The sequence below is a fragment of the Laetiporus sulphureus genome (genome assembly GCF_001632365.1).
Source record: "Laetiporus sulphureus 93-53 unplaced genomic scaffold LAESUscaffold_1, whole genome shotgun sequence".
Taxonomy (NCBI): Eukaryota; Fungi; Basidiomycota; class Agaricomycetes; order Polyporales; family Laetiporaceae; genus Laetiporus; species Laetiporus sulphureus.
In genome coordinates, this window is record NW_024468510.1 from 618,406 (window position 1) to 634,387 (window position 15,982).

Here is a 15,982-nt window from a genome sequence, read left to right on the forward strand (position 1 = left end):
ACACCATGCAGACATCGAAGCCCAGGCGCAGCTTGATGTACGTCTGTCCGATGTTTCTGACTCCATGCCTTGGAGTAGCATCGGCGGCCGAAATCGTTCTTCATACATGCCTTGTCAGACTGATTTTTCGCTGACCCCCATCGTTCACAGCATAGCGCTGCTGGCGTCCATACCTTTATCTGTCTTCGGAATTGTCGCTGCCATGTTGACGTGTTCTCTCCAAACTGGCGAAGCTATTGTCTATTTAGATCGGTGTCCAGATTTTCCAGGAAGGACGGAACGGTTTTGCAGGGCGCGCGGCCATCCTCTGATTCCTCGTCGGTGAGGCAGTGAATGTCCTCTTCTTGATCTCCACGATTCATGAAGAAACCTGTTCGGCCTGCCATCGATCCGACAGCTCAGAGTCTCATCCATAAGAGTATCCATCATCAGCAATGATGATAGCTCAACTACTGATAGAATTCCTTGTGTATTCCGTATTTCACTGTTCGGCACGCCATCTTGTCATCTAGACCATCCACAAGTGCAACGTGCTCACTGTCACCGGACTATTCGCTCATTCTATCGAGTTCATGCGAATGTCGGGTGCCTGCACATCCATGCGCGTGATTGTTTGTCGTTGCTAAACTTACTGAACTCCATAGCGTGAATGATGAATAAATGGTCCGTGATCTCGCCCGCAACTCTTCTCTCATGACTCGTAGCGAACGCATGTAAGTATCTTCATCAAAAACCATATACGCTCACAAGGTACATCTGCAGCAAGGAATAGCGTCTACAGGCCCGGGCTGCAATAAACTGTATCCCTTCCTCCCTCTAGCGCACGAGTCGGCCTTGAGCATTGTTACATCCATGTTATCAGTATGATGCCTACACATGCCTAGACCTTGTAGTCCATGTCACGGATTTCCTCCACCGCGACAGTCTTGGTGATTCGGATATCAGATGATCCGGAATTAAGACCATGGTCAGAGGTGGACTGGATGTGCCGCGATGGGGAATCACGATGATGCAAGGCGAGTGGAATTGAATTCGTGATAGGCTCACGGCGATTCAAGCTCATCTGGCCACTAGGGGTCATGATGCCTCCGTAACCCAGTCTCGTCCCACGGAAGACGCGGCAGGCCATCGCATTCGTAAGAAAGATATTAGGGACAGTGAACATAGTCCTGTATGTCACGGGCACGGAATAAACGTAAACCATGATGACTGTGAGCAAATTGCTTGTTACTGTGATTCTAGAGTGTTTCCATTAGCTTAGGTCGACTCCGGTCAATTTGAGAAGCAAATACATGTAATATGCTTGTCCATCTTGCAATAGAGCCTTCGAAATTGCAGGGAGATATTTCCCTGACCAGAATGTCCGGACTCGAGTCGTAAGGCGGTCGTCTCCATGAGCGTTCATCACTAGCCGAAATGATATTGCCAAGAAAACAAGTGTGTCGTGTATGAGAGGAGTGATTCCAGCAGCGGATACGTACGCCTTCAGGCTTGCATTTAGGCAGTACGGCGTGGGGCCAATATTTGTAGCCTTTACCGCCTCGATAATGGTGAATGACCCGGCGACGACGCTGAGCCACACCACGAAGAAAAATGCCTGAACATACAGATTCCCACTGAAGACGGCCCGGATGCGAAAGAAGAACAGAAGACAGGTTGCAGGCACTGCCAGAGCAAAACAAACGTCGAGCGTGAGCTCAAGTGCTTGGCAGCGACCTTGGCCAATAGGTGCAGCTGATATTTGACGAAACGTCAGGGGACGGGCGAAACGTCGCAATGTCAATACATACTTTCGAAGGCCGTGCTGAGCACGATATACGACATCGCTGCCAACCTGTAATAAGATGTCAGTGGGTAGAATAATGTTCATTTTCAGAATCACTTGCCTTGAAAAAAAATAGACGTAGACCGGCAGGTTGACTTTTGTCTTTGTTATGAGGATGTAATCATTCACTGTGTTACTGAGAACGTCCCACACCATAGCCTATGCGAGGGATCCATGGGTTAGATTGTTCGACATGCGGTTTGTAATCCACGTACTCCTAACGAACCGACAAGAATGAAAGTGGCAACGCGGGTCTCAAATGCAATATCGCGAGGGAGGTAAGCATAGGGAGTGTAGGGGTTGATGATCTCGGAGACGTTCATGGCGAATAAGTTTGTCTTGTAGAACAGCGAGGCGTCGCGAGATGCAATAAAATCGCGCCTTGATGGGTTCATATACAATTTTTTGAGGCACCTGGACAGAAATCATGGTCCAAACAGTTCTCAGGTACTGCCGTTGCATGATGGAGGCATATCATTGTAGTTGATCGTGTTAAACGGCATCTCGGGTGGTTGTGCTGTGCGTTGATAACGCGGGCGATCTCAAACTGAGTTCGAGCCTCATGATACAGGCATCATTATCGAAATACGAATGCGCCGTTTCGAGATGTCCATCATTATGACCGTGCTGTTGACAGGCTGATGCGACCTTGTGATGCAGCTCATGTAAGTTTCCGAAGAAGCCTGCCAGTGTGTGGAATGATGTACATACTGAGAGTCTTTCAGCGAAAATTGATACGTCGGAGGCTCGGATCGCACGGAGCTTCAACACGCTCTGGCTCTGGCTTGACTGCATCAGCTCACCATCTCCGCCGGCTTGCAAAAGTCGTTTCGCGATCATTTCGCCAGGTGGATGGTATAACATCGATGGGGGCATGCCGTAAAAGTATGAGATCGAGGAGACGGATCTCCGTGCGTCCTATCGGAGACTAATGCGTATTTGCCCGGTTTCATCGTTCTGGTCGAGCTTGTTGAACTGATATGAATTCTCAGCCGAAGGTTTCACACGTCAAATGTTGAACATGGGGAGTTCACCCAAAACGAACCCGACACGATGCCCATGCCTGTGGCATGCTGGACGCGTGATACTGATAAAATTAAAAATCGCGCTTCAGGCATTGAACAGTGATGATACGAGCATCCGAAGGATTCGGCAACTGGAATGAGTCCATGGAATGGGCATATGAGTAGGATCGGAGAGTTCGTAAAGGATAGGTCGAAATCGCATGTTATGGAAGTTATCGGAGACTCTCCTTATGCTCGTGAGGAGCGGTCGGATCGACAGGGCCAACAGTGTCCTTCATGAAAATCAAGAAGAGAATTCCCATCGTCCCAGTAATTCCGACGAGGAACCAGAGGCCAGCCGCGCGCCCTGCAAACCCGTCTGGACCTCCATGAGAGATCTGGACGCTGGTCTGTATAGACGTCACGATTGCTACTCCAGTGGCCCCGCCAGCTTGAAGGACGCACATGAACACGGCAGCGACAATGCCAGAAACCGACGACGGCGTGACTGCAAGCAATGCTATACTGTAAAAGAAGGGATCAGCGAATCTGTCTGAGAAAGCATCCAGGGCATATTTACTTGGTTGTGGCATAGATCAATGCTGCACCCGCAGTGCCTAACAAAAAGCCAGGAAAGACGAGCGGCCAGTAGCGTTCCTTCGTACCAGCGAAGGGGAGGAGGAGCGTTCCGGCGGTTATCAAGAAGAAGCCGATAGCAATCACCCACTTCAGCCGCAGCTTGGACTGCAGACCAGCCGAAATAGGCAATGTTGGGAAGATACCGAGAGCGATGGGAAGGCTAATCGAGGACCAGAGTCAGCAACGCCCGACTAGGACTGTTAGGTCGCGGACTCACAAATGCTCAGCGCTCCGGATGGCCGTCCAGCCATACACTGTCTCCCAATACCACGCAAAAAGAGGAAAGATGGAACCCCACCACATGAATGGAACAAGTGATATGGCGAGGAGGATCGTGAAGTTTTCGTAGCGCCACATTTTGGGCGGACTGCGAAAAGCATCAGCATTGTAAACAGGAATCGTGCTCAGACCAGCTTACAGTGCAGCATACGACTCTGGGATCTTCGCTTCCCACACAAAGAAGAGGACGAAGAGGACGAAGGAGATGATGAGCGGCACAATGATTCGCGCGGAGCGCCATCCAGACGTTGCACCAGAGGTGACGGCGAAGATGAAGAGGATGAGGGCAACTGCCGTTGAACAGTCGTCAGCATGCCGGTCCACTGTGTCGCCGACCTGCTATTCACCTGCAAAAATCGTCACACCGATAATGTCCAGACGCTTGAACCGTAGCACACGGGCGGTGCGAGACTCCTTCGTATGGCCGGTGCGGCTGATGTTCGGGACGAGAAGCAGGATAGAGAGCGTGATAACGCCAGAGACGATTGAGCTAAAATAGAACACCCATGGCCACGACGTGTACGATACAAAGAGTGCACCGATGATCAAGCCAAGAACTACGTACTCGCGTGAGCAATGCCTGACACTTTGAATATGGTGGAGCTCACCCATTCCGATGCCACCCATGCCACCGAATGCAGCAACAGCTTTCGCCTGCTGCACGGGATCCGGATACATGTGTACAATGAGGTGTTGGGCGGACGGGATGGTTAATGCACCTCCTGCACAATAGGTGAGCATGAGTGCTCCGAGGTGGTGGGGCCTAAGACGGATAGATATACCTGCTCCCATGAGTGCTCGGAATAAGAGGAGCGGCACCTCGCTGCGAATGAAGCCGGCCACGAGCGCAAAGATGCCCATGGCGAACGCGCCAATGACGAACACCCATTCTGCAAACACGGTGAGCACACATTGTCCAGGCACGTGTTCCTGACACTAACTGGGATTGTACAGATCACTGACTCGGCCGCTCTGTGAGGAAGGATGGGTTGTGAGCCAAAGCTTGAAGAGTCAACAAGAAGACCGCTCACGACTAGGAGCAGAGCAGCAAATGTGAGTTGGTAAGCGCTCAGAAGCCATGCGCTCTGACTATTGGGAATGTCGAGCTGAAGAGCGATGGGCGGAATAGCGGCAAAAAGAGAGGAGTTATTGAACGTGTCAAGGAAGAGGGAGAAGCAGAAGATGGAAAGCAGCGTGAGCTTGCGCCCAGTGGGCAGCGTGCTCAGCATGTCGAAAGCATTCACGTCGGGCACGTCGGTGCTACCAAAAGGCTGCGGAGGAAGAGAGCCTGTCTCTTTGTCCATGGAAGAGTCCACTTCGACAGTGTTCGGCATCGGGGAGGTCACCCTGCGTCTGGGAGAGAGAGAGCTTGAAGGGATTGGGAAATGCACCTCTTGTCCTTCAAGCAAGTACCTTCCATGCACGGAAGGTGCCATGATGAAATGGATAATGAGCGCCAGAGAGTGATATAGTGTTGGTCCCGGCAGGCTGGCACACCCTGATCATCACTGTGCGTGTGATGGGGTGTAAAAGGGGGGATCAGTACTCGGGAGTCGGCACCCTTGCAATCTGTTGATGCGATTACTGCTAACACTAGGAAAGGCATTTATTACGGACGCAAAAATAGCCAAAATGTGTCAACTGACTTCGGAGAGACAGCGAAGTCGCGGGGGACACCTACGTGTCGAAATGACCAACATTTTTCTACCATGTGGCAGCCTCCTAGCGAGCAGCATCAGCGATGATGATCTGATATGTCCAATGCGTAGAACGGAACGTCCCTTGGCCGGAGAATGAGACTTGGTTCATTGGTGCCCTGTCGCTGCCGGATATCAATTACTTGGTCCGAGCAAGGGACGCGGGATGCCCGGGGACACCGAGCTGTCACTTTCTATCAGCGGTCCCGGTCAGCGCTCATGTACTATTTCCTTTTATATCCAGATTGCATAGTGATACCATTTAGCAAATTTCAAAAATCCTCGTCAGGATTCATGTCTTCCATTATACGTGTATGCTTACGTCGCTTTCGAAGAGATTGACACATCCCTATACCCTACTAGTATCAGCTAGAACTTCTGTTACATTATCTCTTCCATGTTTCTGTCACTATAGGCGCGATACTTTCTCGGTCGCTCATGGAGTCGTGCCATCTCTAGTTCGCAACTGCTTCTCTGATAACGAGCGATCAGGTTTCTGATGCACACTCGCCTTCATCAACTGCGGCAAGCCCTCATGCCACCAGGTATCTGAATTTCCAAATGGAGGACCCTCAACACCTTGTGATGACTATCTCCGCAAGTGGTTCACCAATTTTGCTACCCACTAATGATATACACGTCTTTCTCTTAGTTATGATAACTCAGAACTCCTTCTCTTTTTTGTGCAGCATCGGCCATGTCATCGAAAGTAGCAATCGTCAGTATTCACATTCCGTCTTATGCTGAATCTAACACACGTTTTCAGGTCGGTATCTCCGCAGAACTACCAAGCGGTGCATTCTTCGATGAGAACCTCGACCATAACGCGTTCTTTGACTTCCTACTCCGTGGTGGCGAGTCATACGAGCGCATTCCTCCTAAGCGTTTCAACATAGAAGCGTATGTACCTGCTCTATGATCATGAGATTACACTAACATATATCAAACTAGCTGGAAAGGTAATGATTTGGGGAAGGTACAAACAGATAGCGGTTCGTTCTTGAAGAATATCGACATGTTTGACAACGTAGAGTTTGGCATATCGTCCCGCGATGCAAGACTCATGGCGCCCGTTGTGAAGAAATTACTTGAGAATTGCTTCCTGGCTCTCTTGGACTCCGGTATTGACTACAGAATGAAGAACGTCGGGTGCTTCACCTCCGGCAATGCTTTTGATTTACTCAGTGTCACAGATTCGGTATGTCGGTCATTGGATACTATCCTATTGTACTAGACCCTCATGTCAAATAGGATGAGTTCGAGGCGCGAGGTTCCTTTGCCGGTTATCCATCCATGGTAGCAAACAGGATCTCGAACCATTTAGATTTGCTTGGTCCTTCCGTACCTACCGATACGGCATGTAGTTCCACCGCAACGGCACTTCATCTGGCCATCCAGGCTATTCAACATGGTGATTGCGAGGCTGCTGTCATTGCCGGATGTCAGCTGAATGTTCGGTGAGTAGGGATCATCAATCTTTGTGTCGTTGTCATTCCATTCACTGCATGTCTAGCTTTATAGACTGGCTGTCGTACAGTCAAGGACACCTCCTATCCAAAGACGGCAAATGTAAACCATTTGATGCAGATGCAGACGGGTAGGTGAATCAGTTTCGTTGACATGGCAGTCATCCTGACATCACCATGTAAGCTTTGGCAGGGCGGAGGCATGTGTTGCGATCGTAATAAAGCCTCTTGAGCATGCTTTGCGGGATCGCGATCGCATTTATGCTACTGTTCGCTAAATCCATCCACAAGTTGTGAAATCCGTGTTCACCCATTCCATAGATTCTAGGTACTGCTATCAATTCCGTCGGCGCTGGGGGCCCTCCAGGAGCTCCAGTAGCAGATGCTCAGCAAGAGGCTATGGTTCAAGCATTTAAACGTGCAGGAAGGGCTCCACAAGAAGTTGACTACGTAGAGTTACATGCTACGGGTTTGTGAGATCTGCTAAGTCTTTTCTCACTGTTAAATGGAAACCTTTGACAGGTACCGCTAAAGGAGACCCCACTGAAGCAAATTGGGTTGGAGCGCAGTTCAAAAGAGAAGATAGGCTGCTCATCGGAAGCGTTAAAGGCAACATCGGGTTTGTCTTGATTGACTGACTGGCGTCATAACGGCTGACTGGTTGAGCTGCAGTCATACAGAGATTGCCGCATGTCTGGCAAGTCTTTCGAAGGTCATTTCAATTTTAAAGCATCGCGTCATCCCACCGAACGTGAATATTAAGCGACTGAACCCGGAGATACATTGGGACGAGTACAACTTGCAGGTTCCTCTAGAGCCTACCGTGCTACCATGCCACTCCGGGGACAAGTACTTGATTTCATTGGCAAGTTCCGGAATAGGCGGTTCGAATGGGCATATTGTTCTGGAGAGCCCGCCAACTGTTGTCCATGAGCTCGATCGACGTTCCACCTCCGATCGAGGCCCGAAGCTTCTGATGGCTGGGGGTCTATCGTCCCGCAGCGCGGTGATGCTATCAGAGTCGATAAGGAGTTTAGCTGCGGCAAATGCTGCCCAATTGTCGACCATCTCCACCGTTCTCGGTCGAAGGTCCAAACAGATGACGTGGAGATCGTACGCAATCGTTGACGAGGATCAGACGTCTACATTCGAGTTCTCGTCACCTCTGCATTGCCCAAGAACGGCGAATCCAGTTGTGTTCGTTTTCTCAGGACAGGGTCCCCAACACAGAGACAGTGAGTCGCTGACCATAACAATCTCGCGATATTCTAATTATTGTTTCTCACAGTGGGCCGACAGTTATTTAATGCATTTCCTGTCTTTAGACGCAGCGTTATGGAGCTCGACGAGCTCTACAAGCGTCTTACAGGCATGTCAATGGTCAACGATTATGGACTATTCGGTGAAGAAGCGCAAGTGGAGATACCACAAACATGGCCTATCTCTCTAATTCTTCCGTCTATCGCTATGTTCCAGATGTCTCTCTTCGATTTGTTGGTCAGCATCGGCGTGAAACCGGACATTGTAATTGGCCATTCAGCCGGTGAAACTTCCGTTATCTATGCGTCTGGTGCCGCTCCGAGATCTATGGCACTTGAATTAGCCATTCTCCGCGGAAGGGCGTTCTCGTCAGTCGAAACGCTTGGTGGAACTATGGCAGCACTGTCATGCAGCCCAGAAGATGCCATGGCAATCATCTCCGATGCTCAGCAATGCGATGGGCATATCCTCGAAATTGCCTGCTACAATTCTCCATCTGCGGTCGCCATTGCCGGTCATGAAGTGGCAATCGATCGAGCAATAGATATTGCTCGTTCCCGAGGCATCTTCAGCAGCAAAATTCGGACCCGTGTCCCCATTCACTCTTCGATGATGGAGCACTGCCGAGAAGAGTACTGCAGCGGACTGCGAGAATTGTTCGACCGTTATCCCGGGCCCTTTACGCCTTCGGTTCCAGTTTATTCGACGCTTACAGGGAAGTTATTACAAGGGCCGTTTGACGCTGACTATTTCTGGAGAAACACACGATCTCCGATACTGTTCACAGGAGCGCTGGAAGCACTGCAGAACACAAACGCATACACTTTCATCGAGATCGCGCCTCACCCGGTACTGTCCTCGTATATCTCAAGCGCAGTAAATCCTACGAGCAACATTATTCCCACCGTCAGGCGGCCAAAGCGTGGTGGGACACTCTGCGAACATCGCAACATTCTACAACTTTGCGGACAATTGACCACAGTTGGACATAATTTCATCGATTTCTCGATCCTCACGGGACGCACTTGCAGCGAAACCGAACTCATTTTCCCTGCCTATCCGTTCCAGAAGAAGTCGTTCCCTCTGTATCCCGATACACCAGGTTACATAAAACAGTTGGCGCGTCACCGGGGTCCACTAAACCATGAATATCTGAGAGTGAACAAGGAAACGCATCCTATTCTCTCTGAACACATTGTCAGAGGCGAGCCAATCATGCCTGCGGCTGGATTCGTGGAGATGGTACGGATATCACGACACACAAATCCCATTCATCACGTCTAATCTGGTTGACGGCAGGGATTTGAATTTGGCGCTACGGCGCTGATGAACGTGAATTTTCGATCAATATTATCTCTTTCTGCGGAGAGGCCTGTTGAAGTCAAAGTGAAGTTGGATGCATGTTTGTGGACAGTAACATCCATTGTTTCTGCGACAACCCGCAGCACTGCCTCTCACGTGGGTCTCAATCCCTTCCTCCCTTTTTCCACCCTAATGATTTGTATTACAGTCGGAAAGGCATCACGCAGACGGTTATTTATCATTCCAGCCACCTCGATCTCTACCTGACCTGGATTTACGCGCTATCAGGAATCGATGTCCGCATCATGTTGGTTCCAGTGAGTAGCAATGAGTTTCCAGCAATGCCAATGGAGAAACTGATTCGCGGCGAAATTGCTCAGATTTTTATCGCGCCCTGTCATATTTCTCTGCGTACGGACCGCGGTTCAGACGCGTGACTGACATGTATTATGGTGCTGATGAGGCTCTGGTTTCCATTCGTGGACTAGACGCCACTCTATCTGCGTGCGTACAAGCCGGTCGTCAATTGGATGTTGACTGACAGATTATAGCGATGGAAACTATGTCTTACATCCAGCCATCCTTGACGCATGCCTGCATGCACCGGCATTCAAAGCGTTCAGTGGTGACTTCAACACATATGTCTATTCTCTCCCTTCACGTGTCGATGCGGTCATCCTCCATCGACCGCCCAGAGAGGGCTATTTCCCTGCGCATATTTATGCTCATGTGACCGTCTGTGAATGGACACCTAGTATGTGGCGCTCTGAGCTTCATCCTTGAATATGTCCACTGAATATCACAAAACCAGCCTCTCGAACATACAATATGATGATTGTGGATGATGCCGGAAGGCCTCTATGCTCATTGCGAAGACTTATGGTAGAGAGGCACAAGATGAAACCTCCTCCGGACACCTCGCGATCATTTGAAGTGCTCTTTCAGCCACTAGGTCATTGGTATCAGTCCCCAGATACACGGGAAACACGGCATAAGACGGCATCTTGGAGCGACCCTTCGATTAGTGCATATACGGAAAAGAATTCTGACATACGTGTCGAACAGTGAGAGCACGCCAGTGACCGTCTCATATGGAAATAACTCACGCAGACTGTAGTCATAAAAGAATCGTGCAAGGTCAGCCTGATCAACCTGAGATATATGGTCTCAACAAGGCGCATGTAAGCACAATTCCTCCATTGTGTCACGACGGGTGTACTTAATAGAGTCATTAGACAACGTCAAGCGAAATAGGGGCCAGCAAGCCTGAGAGCCAGGTCATTGCGACACAGACATCGATTTTGTATGGTGTCATCTCTTCAATTGTATCTGAGCGCAGCCGCAAAATTGTTAGAATCCTAATTCTGAGCAATCGTGAGTGTTACCTTTGTCCATAATTTCGATTTAACCGCGCGTGACGCTCAATTGTAATGTCCCAGATGCTTCATTCTACATTCAAATATCGAACGTCTTGCGCCAATTCCCGACGCTCTTCATAGAAGTCATTGTCCCACATATTCAATATGCTAACCTGATGGACATCAACCGCAGGCAAGGCATCGTGCGGCCCATAGAGGCGAACCCTGAAATGTCCGCAGAATATCGAAAAGCACTAGGATATGTTGACGTCGTGGTATCGTTTGACTTCTTTCGCGAGCACATATCCATGGAGCAACGTTTCACGCTGTGTGGCACCATTCTCCTGCCAGGCGGGACACTGATACTTGCCAGCCGGGAATCACAAATTTCTATTTCCCAAGGTCCTGAACGTTCCAATTCAGAATCAACACATTTCAAGTCCATTCAGTCCTCTTCCGATAACGCTAACGTATCGATTTTGCGGACATATCGGGAACCTGTGGCTGACGTGATCATTCTACAAGGACAAAAACGGCATCATAATGCCACCGATCTGTCGACTCAGCGTCTTTTTCGTTCCGCAGATTGTTTTGTTTTCTACTATACTCCCGGTCAAGAACAAGACCTGCAGTGGCATTTCAGTGGGCTCAACACCTCTCAGGAGCTTGAGGTTTGGATCACGGCTTCTGGAGACAACAACGGAGGCCCAGCCTTCGGGCTAGTGCGCGCTCTGAGAAGAGAATATCTTCGGTGGACTATTCGTTTGGTAGTGTTCCCAAGCTCATACTCTGCAGCGCAGCGACAGGAAATGCTGGAGAAGCTGCCTAACCACATGGAAGCCGAGTTGGAAATTGTTGTCACTCCGCAAAACGAACTCCTCGTTCCCAGGCTGATTCCATTGCTTCCCATGTCCCCGAGATCATACTCATTTGCGACGCCATTCAGCGTGCCGAACACGCCTCTCAACCACGTTGTCATTAATCCACGGTTTGTATCGACATGTTCAGGTATTTCAGCTGTGATCGGGACAATATCCAACGGAAAGGCCTCGGATCGATGTGATGCGTTAGTTGTGGCCATTACTATGGATATCCAAGAGGAACATGCCATCGTGGATGAAGCAGCTACATGCCGAATAGCAGACGATCAATGTGAAGTTGGCGCTTCTTACATATCCTGCATTCCAGGGTGCACAGTCGCAATCCTCGCCTCCGGATTAAGTGCCTACCGACACCCTAGCTACCTTCAGTCGCTCCGTATCCTATTGACACACGCGGACACACCCATCGGGGTTTGCGTTCGCCACGCCTACGCTCTGAAAGGTGCGCTCGTCACCGAGCTCCGTCAAGATGTCAACCTAGTGGACCTCGCTTGTGTCAGCGAGGAACCGTTTGACTTGATTGTTTCCGGTTACAACGAGACGCCACAAGTGCAGATCCTGAGAAGTCTCCTGCGAGAAGGAAGTGGCAGCATCTTCCTTTGGGCTGATGAACGTGATGGCATAGCGAGGACATTGCGCAGAGATCCGTGCTCCGTGGGTGAAGTGCTTCAAGAAGTGCTTTGCTTGTTGAACGACCTTCCTATGGATATGTCGAAGATCGTAGCAGACCCGCTCATGAATCAGCGGCCAGACACAGTCAAACAGCCCGAGGGCGTTCTTCAGGCATCCTTCAATCCCGACCGGACATATTTGATTCTCGGCGGGATAGGAAATATCGGTGTGCATCTTGCACTGTTCATGTATCAGGTACGCTTTGACTCCCTCAATAATGACAGGATCTGAACTGATCAACCATCATGTAGAGAGGTGCTCGACACATTGTTCTGACGTCACGTCGTGGCAAACAAGGTATCTCAGAGAGTACCAACCTGATGGTCAGACGGATATCGCACTACCTGCTCAGCCAAGGGGACGTGGATCTTCACTTTGAGGCTGTAGATGCAACCTCTGAATCGTCCATGAACGATCTCATTCGACGTCTACCTGGGGAGCTAGGAGGTTGTATTGTTCTCACCGCTGTTGTGAGGGATCGCAGTTTCTTGCGCCTTGATCCAGATGATTTCTCTGTCGTTCTCGCTGCAAAAGCGGGCGTTGTTCAGGCCTTCCAGAACGTCGTTGATACGGCGCGTTTGGAGTTCTTCATTGCTTTCTCATCAGTTTCCGGGCTCTTTGGAAGCGGTGGACAGACTAACTATGATTGGTGAGAAGCATTATGTTTGTAATACTATCGTGCTGATCCTTCCCGGCGTAGCGCGAACACAGCATTAGAGGCCTCCATTGCCTTATCCACAAACGCATTCGTGTTTGTGTGTCCAGGGATCATTGATTCGTCGCTCCTCCTGGCTGGAAACATAGAACAACGTGATGCCCGCTTCAATCATTTACTTGAATGGTCCATGTCCACCGAAGGTGATAAAGGCTCACTAACGCAGTCGTTTATGACACTGACATATCCTTCCGATGACTAGAAATGATCACATGGTTCGAGGATGCATTGATCAGGTTTCAGAGTGGCCAACGTTTTCATTGCTACGTCCCAGACATCGAATGGGAAGCCATGGACCGAACTTTCGGAATGACCAAGCTAGGAAAACACTTGATTGCTTCACAGACTACTGAGGACGACGGACCTAACGGCGATATCGATCATATGGCAGGTATGGTTCGAGCGGTGTTGGGCATTCGGCAGGAAGATTTCTCACCAGATGTCCCACTAAGCGCCTACGGTATCGATTCCCTCTCGGCGGCCAAGTTGTCCTACATGCTCAGACCCATTGCTGAGATTTCGCAGCTCCAGTTGCTTGCAGACGTGTCCGTGAATGATCTCCAACAGAGGATCGACAAACCCTCTTCACAAGAACCGACGCAGGAGAACAATGCGCAAGTAGGCGAGGGAAAGGCGGAACAGATGCGCCAGGAATTGGAGAAACACCTCAATTCAATGATCAAGCGGCATCGCACAAAACATGTTCTTGCGGATCGAACGTCGCCCCATGTGGTTCTGTTGACTGGCAGTACGGGTGCCCTGGGATCACACATCCTCTTCCAACTACTGAATGACGAGAACGTTCAAAGGGTTTACGCTCTCAATCGCAGGCACGTGGGAGAGGTAACTTTGCAAGAGAGACAATTCACTGCGTACAGCAATCAAGGACTACCAGTTGACCATATAAGCTCCCCGAAATTGACTTTGCTCGAAGCCGATCTCACGGCGGAAGATCTCGGACTCGACACGGTGCTCTTTCGCGAGGTGAGTTATGCTCTACATTGTAAACGATGCATCTAATCACATATGTTCAATCAACAGCTCGCATCGAGCGTTACACATATCATTCATAATGGTGAGCTATTGCAGAGCACTTCTTTTCTCATGTCAATCCTGACCACCTATGTATGGTCGCAGCATGGATGATCGACTTCTATTCACCTTTGCCTGAGTTCGCCCAATTGATCAAGGGAACGCTCAATCTCCTTAATCTTTCCGCTCTTTCAATGCTAGCCGTACCACCAGTGCTGTCGTTCATCAGTACTATTGGTGTCTATCGCCGTACGTGAACTCGATGCAATTATCTCAAACGGTTCATAATTTATCTCGTTCACCAGAGTCCAGCGGCGGGAACTTTGCTCCAGAGGAACCGATCGTTGAGGCTCGCGCGAGCATCCAAACTGGCTACATAGAGTCGAAATGGGTGACAGAGCGCCTAGTGCAAATCGCAGGAGAAAGGTTCAACCTGAGGACCAACATAATCCGTGTCGGTTTGCTGAGTGGCAGCATCAATGGCGCTTGGGATACTTCTCATTGGGTGCCAGCTCTGGTTCAATCGGCTGCCTACCTCGGATGCCTGCCAGAAGGTCACAGTGTAGGAGACTTTGTTCATCGTCTTCTCACATTCTCACCTCTTATGGTACCAGAGTGTCTCGTGGATCCCAGTCAATCTGGCAGCGGCAGCTATTGCGGACCTTCGGGACATTAGCAAAGAGACGCTGCACGTCATTCATCCGCGACCGGCCACTTGGATGCAATTGATGGAGCACCTGTCAACGGCGCTGGATGTCCCGCTTGTACCATATGAAGAATGGTTCGCCCGGTTAGAAAGCATATCCGCCGACAGTGACTCCTCTGAAACGGACGGGTGGGGCGGCGACGCAAAGTCTGCATTGCGGCTGTTGGATTTTTTCAGACAGGCGATCATCAAGGCATCCGATGGAGATATGGAGAGCATGGGGTTGCTGCCGCTAGTAGCAGCAGACAAAGGCATGCGTGTCTCCCCTTCGCTGATGGATCGGAGTGTGAAGCAGCTTGGATATGACGACGTTCAAAATTGGGTAGGGTATTGGAGACGTACAGGCTTTCTTTCTCCATGCCGCCAAGTCTCTTAGATAGCTGGATGCTCACGAGACTTGCTCATCTCCTGTTTGTCGTAACGAATGATCTCATAGTGAAATTCTCGTAGCATACAGCGAGCTCATAGCGAGCGCTTGCATATTCAGCAGAGTAGTGGCAGTTGCTTCCCACTGATAACTGCGATACCTATGAGCCAAAGAAGGCAAAAGGGCGTCTGCGAGATGAGAACCTGTAGAAGGGACGTATCAGTCAACTAAGCTGAATCGCTGTACACACATGCAGCGTTCTGCATGGGGGCTCGCAACGCTTGCGAGCGCCGCGATATGTTTGTATCTACGAGTCGGTCCGGGACACCCCCCCGGCCGGGCGAGCGATATAAGTCCTTCCTCAGAAGATTTTCAGAACTAACAATGCATAGCATATATGCAGACATGCATATGCACCAATTGCTCCAGACTTATGTTTGAGCTTCGAGGCATTGACTCCCAGAAATTTACCTTTCAGAGGTGACCTTCAGTTCCCTCTACTATCTCTTCAAAAAAATATCTTTCGCAAATTCCATTGAGCAGTTGTAGGTATTGAGGTTCTGAACAAACCCTTCACTGACGTTAAATGGTGTGAGTGAGCCATACCTAAGTTAGCTGAGCCGCAGTGATAATAATAACGCGCAAATACCTTCAGCCACAGACGCGTCACAACGCGTCTTACATCGGCGCCAAAGCGTCCGCGTTGCTCTCAATTAATGCCGAGAAGCCGCTCTATTCGGATCTTACAGATGTTATCAGATTTAGTGAGTTTCTACTCG

General features: G+C 49.9%; 3 protein-coding genes across 3 annotated transcripts; 1 reads left to right on the top strand and 2 right to left on the bottom strand.

Moving 5' to 3' along the window:
* Positions 1–709: 709 nt before the first annotated feature.
* LAESUDRAFT_668555 (uncharacterized protein) lies at positions 710–2,570 on the bottom strand. The gene is made up of 6 exons (XM_040905378.1): positions 2,537–2,570; positions 2,041–2,473; positions 1,887–1,984; positions 1,791–1,834; positions 1,293–1,734; positions 710–1,238 (listed from the first exon to the last, which is right to left on the bottom strand). Exons 2-6 carry the CDS (start codon positions 2,218–2,220, stop codon positions 881–883), a joined length of 1,122 nt encoding a protein of 373 aa, XP_040770203.1. The 5' UTR covers positions 2,221–2,473; positions 2,537–2,570; the 3' UTR covers positions 710–880.
* A 492-nt stretch (positions 2,571–3,062) lies between these two features.
* LAESUDRAFT_639074 (major facilitator superfamily MFS-1) lies at positions 3,063–4,976 on the bottom strand (the record flags this gene model as incomplete). Its single annotated transcript, XM_040903516.1, has 9 exons — positions 3,063–3,354; positions 3,410–3,628; positions 3,686–3,835; positions 3,887–4,037; positions 4,095–4,304; positions 4,356–4,469; positions 4,530–4,637; positions 4,689–4,719; positions 4,779–4,976. The coding sequence occupies 9 exons, from the start codon at positions 4,974–4,976 to the stop codon at positions 3,063–3,065; spliced, it is 1,473 nt and encodes a 490-aa protein (XP_040770204.1).
* An 808-nt stretch (positions 4,977–5,784) lies between these two features.
* On the top strand, positions 5,785–15,381 carry LAESUDRAFT_668561 (uncharacterized protein). Its single transcript, XM_040905379.1, has 25 exons — positions 5,785–6,162; positions 6,211–6,344; positions 6,396–6,642; positions 6,696–6,901; positions 6,958–7,041; positions 7,095–7,179; positions 7,232–7,379; positions 7,433–7,529; positions 7,583–8,145; positions 8,199–9,412; positions 9,470–9,628; positions 9,681–9,789; positions 9,853–9,976; positions 10,024–10,226; positions 10,284–10,536; positions 10,590–10,653; positions 10,708–10,846; positions 10,912–12,578; positions 12,635–13,032; positions 13,084–13,241; positions 13,301–14,082; positions 14,140–14,173; positions 14,236–14,379; positions 14,436–14,692; positions 14,745–15,381. Exons 1-25 carry the CDS (start codon positions 6,142–6,144, stop codon positions 15,210–15,212), a joined length of 7,758 nt encoding a protein of 2,585 aa, XP_040770205.1. The 5' UTR covers positions 5,785–6,141; the 3' UTR covers positions 15,213–15,381.
* The last annotated feature ends 601 nt before the right edge of the window (positions 15,382–15,982 follow it).

Coding starts and splice junctions, on each gene's coding strand:
- LAESUDRAFT_668555 (XM_040905378.1), bottom strand. CDS start 2,220: ATGAACCCATCAAGGCGCGATTTTATTGCATCTCGCGACGCCTCGCTG. Junction 1,985..2,040: donor TTCTTGTCGGTTCGTTAGGA/GTACGTGGATTA, acceptor TCCCTCGCATAG/GCTATGGTGTGGGACGTTCT. Junction 1,239..1,292: donor GATGGACAAGCATATTACAT/GTATTTGCTTCT, acceptor GAAACACTCTAG/AATCACAGTAACAAGCAATT.
- LAESUDRAFT_668561 (XM_040905379.1), top strand. CDS start 6,142: ATGTCATCGAAAGTAGCAATC. Junction 6,345..6,395: donor AAGCGTTTCAACATAGAAGC/GTATGTACCTGC, acceptor ATATCAAACTAG/CTGGAAAGGTAATGATTTGG. Junction 14,693..14,744: donor GCCTGCCAGAAGGTCACAGT/GTAGGAGACTTT, acceptor TTATGGTACCAG/AGTGTCTCGTGGATCCCAGT.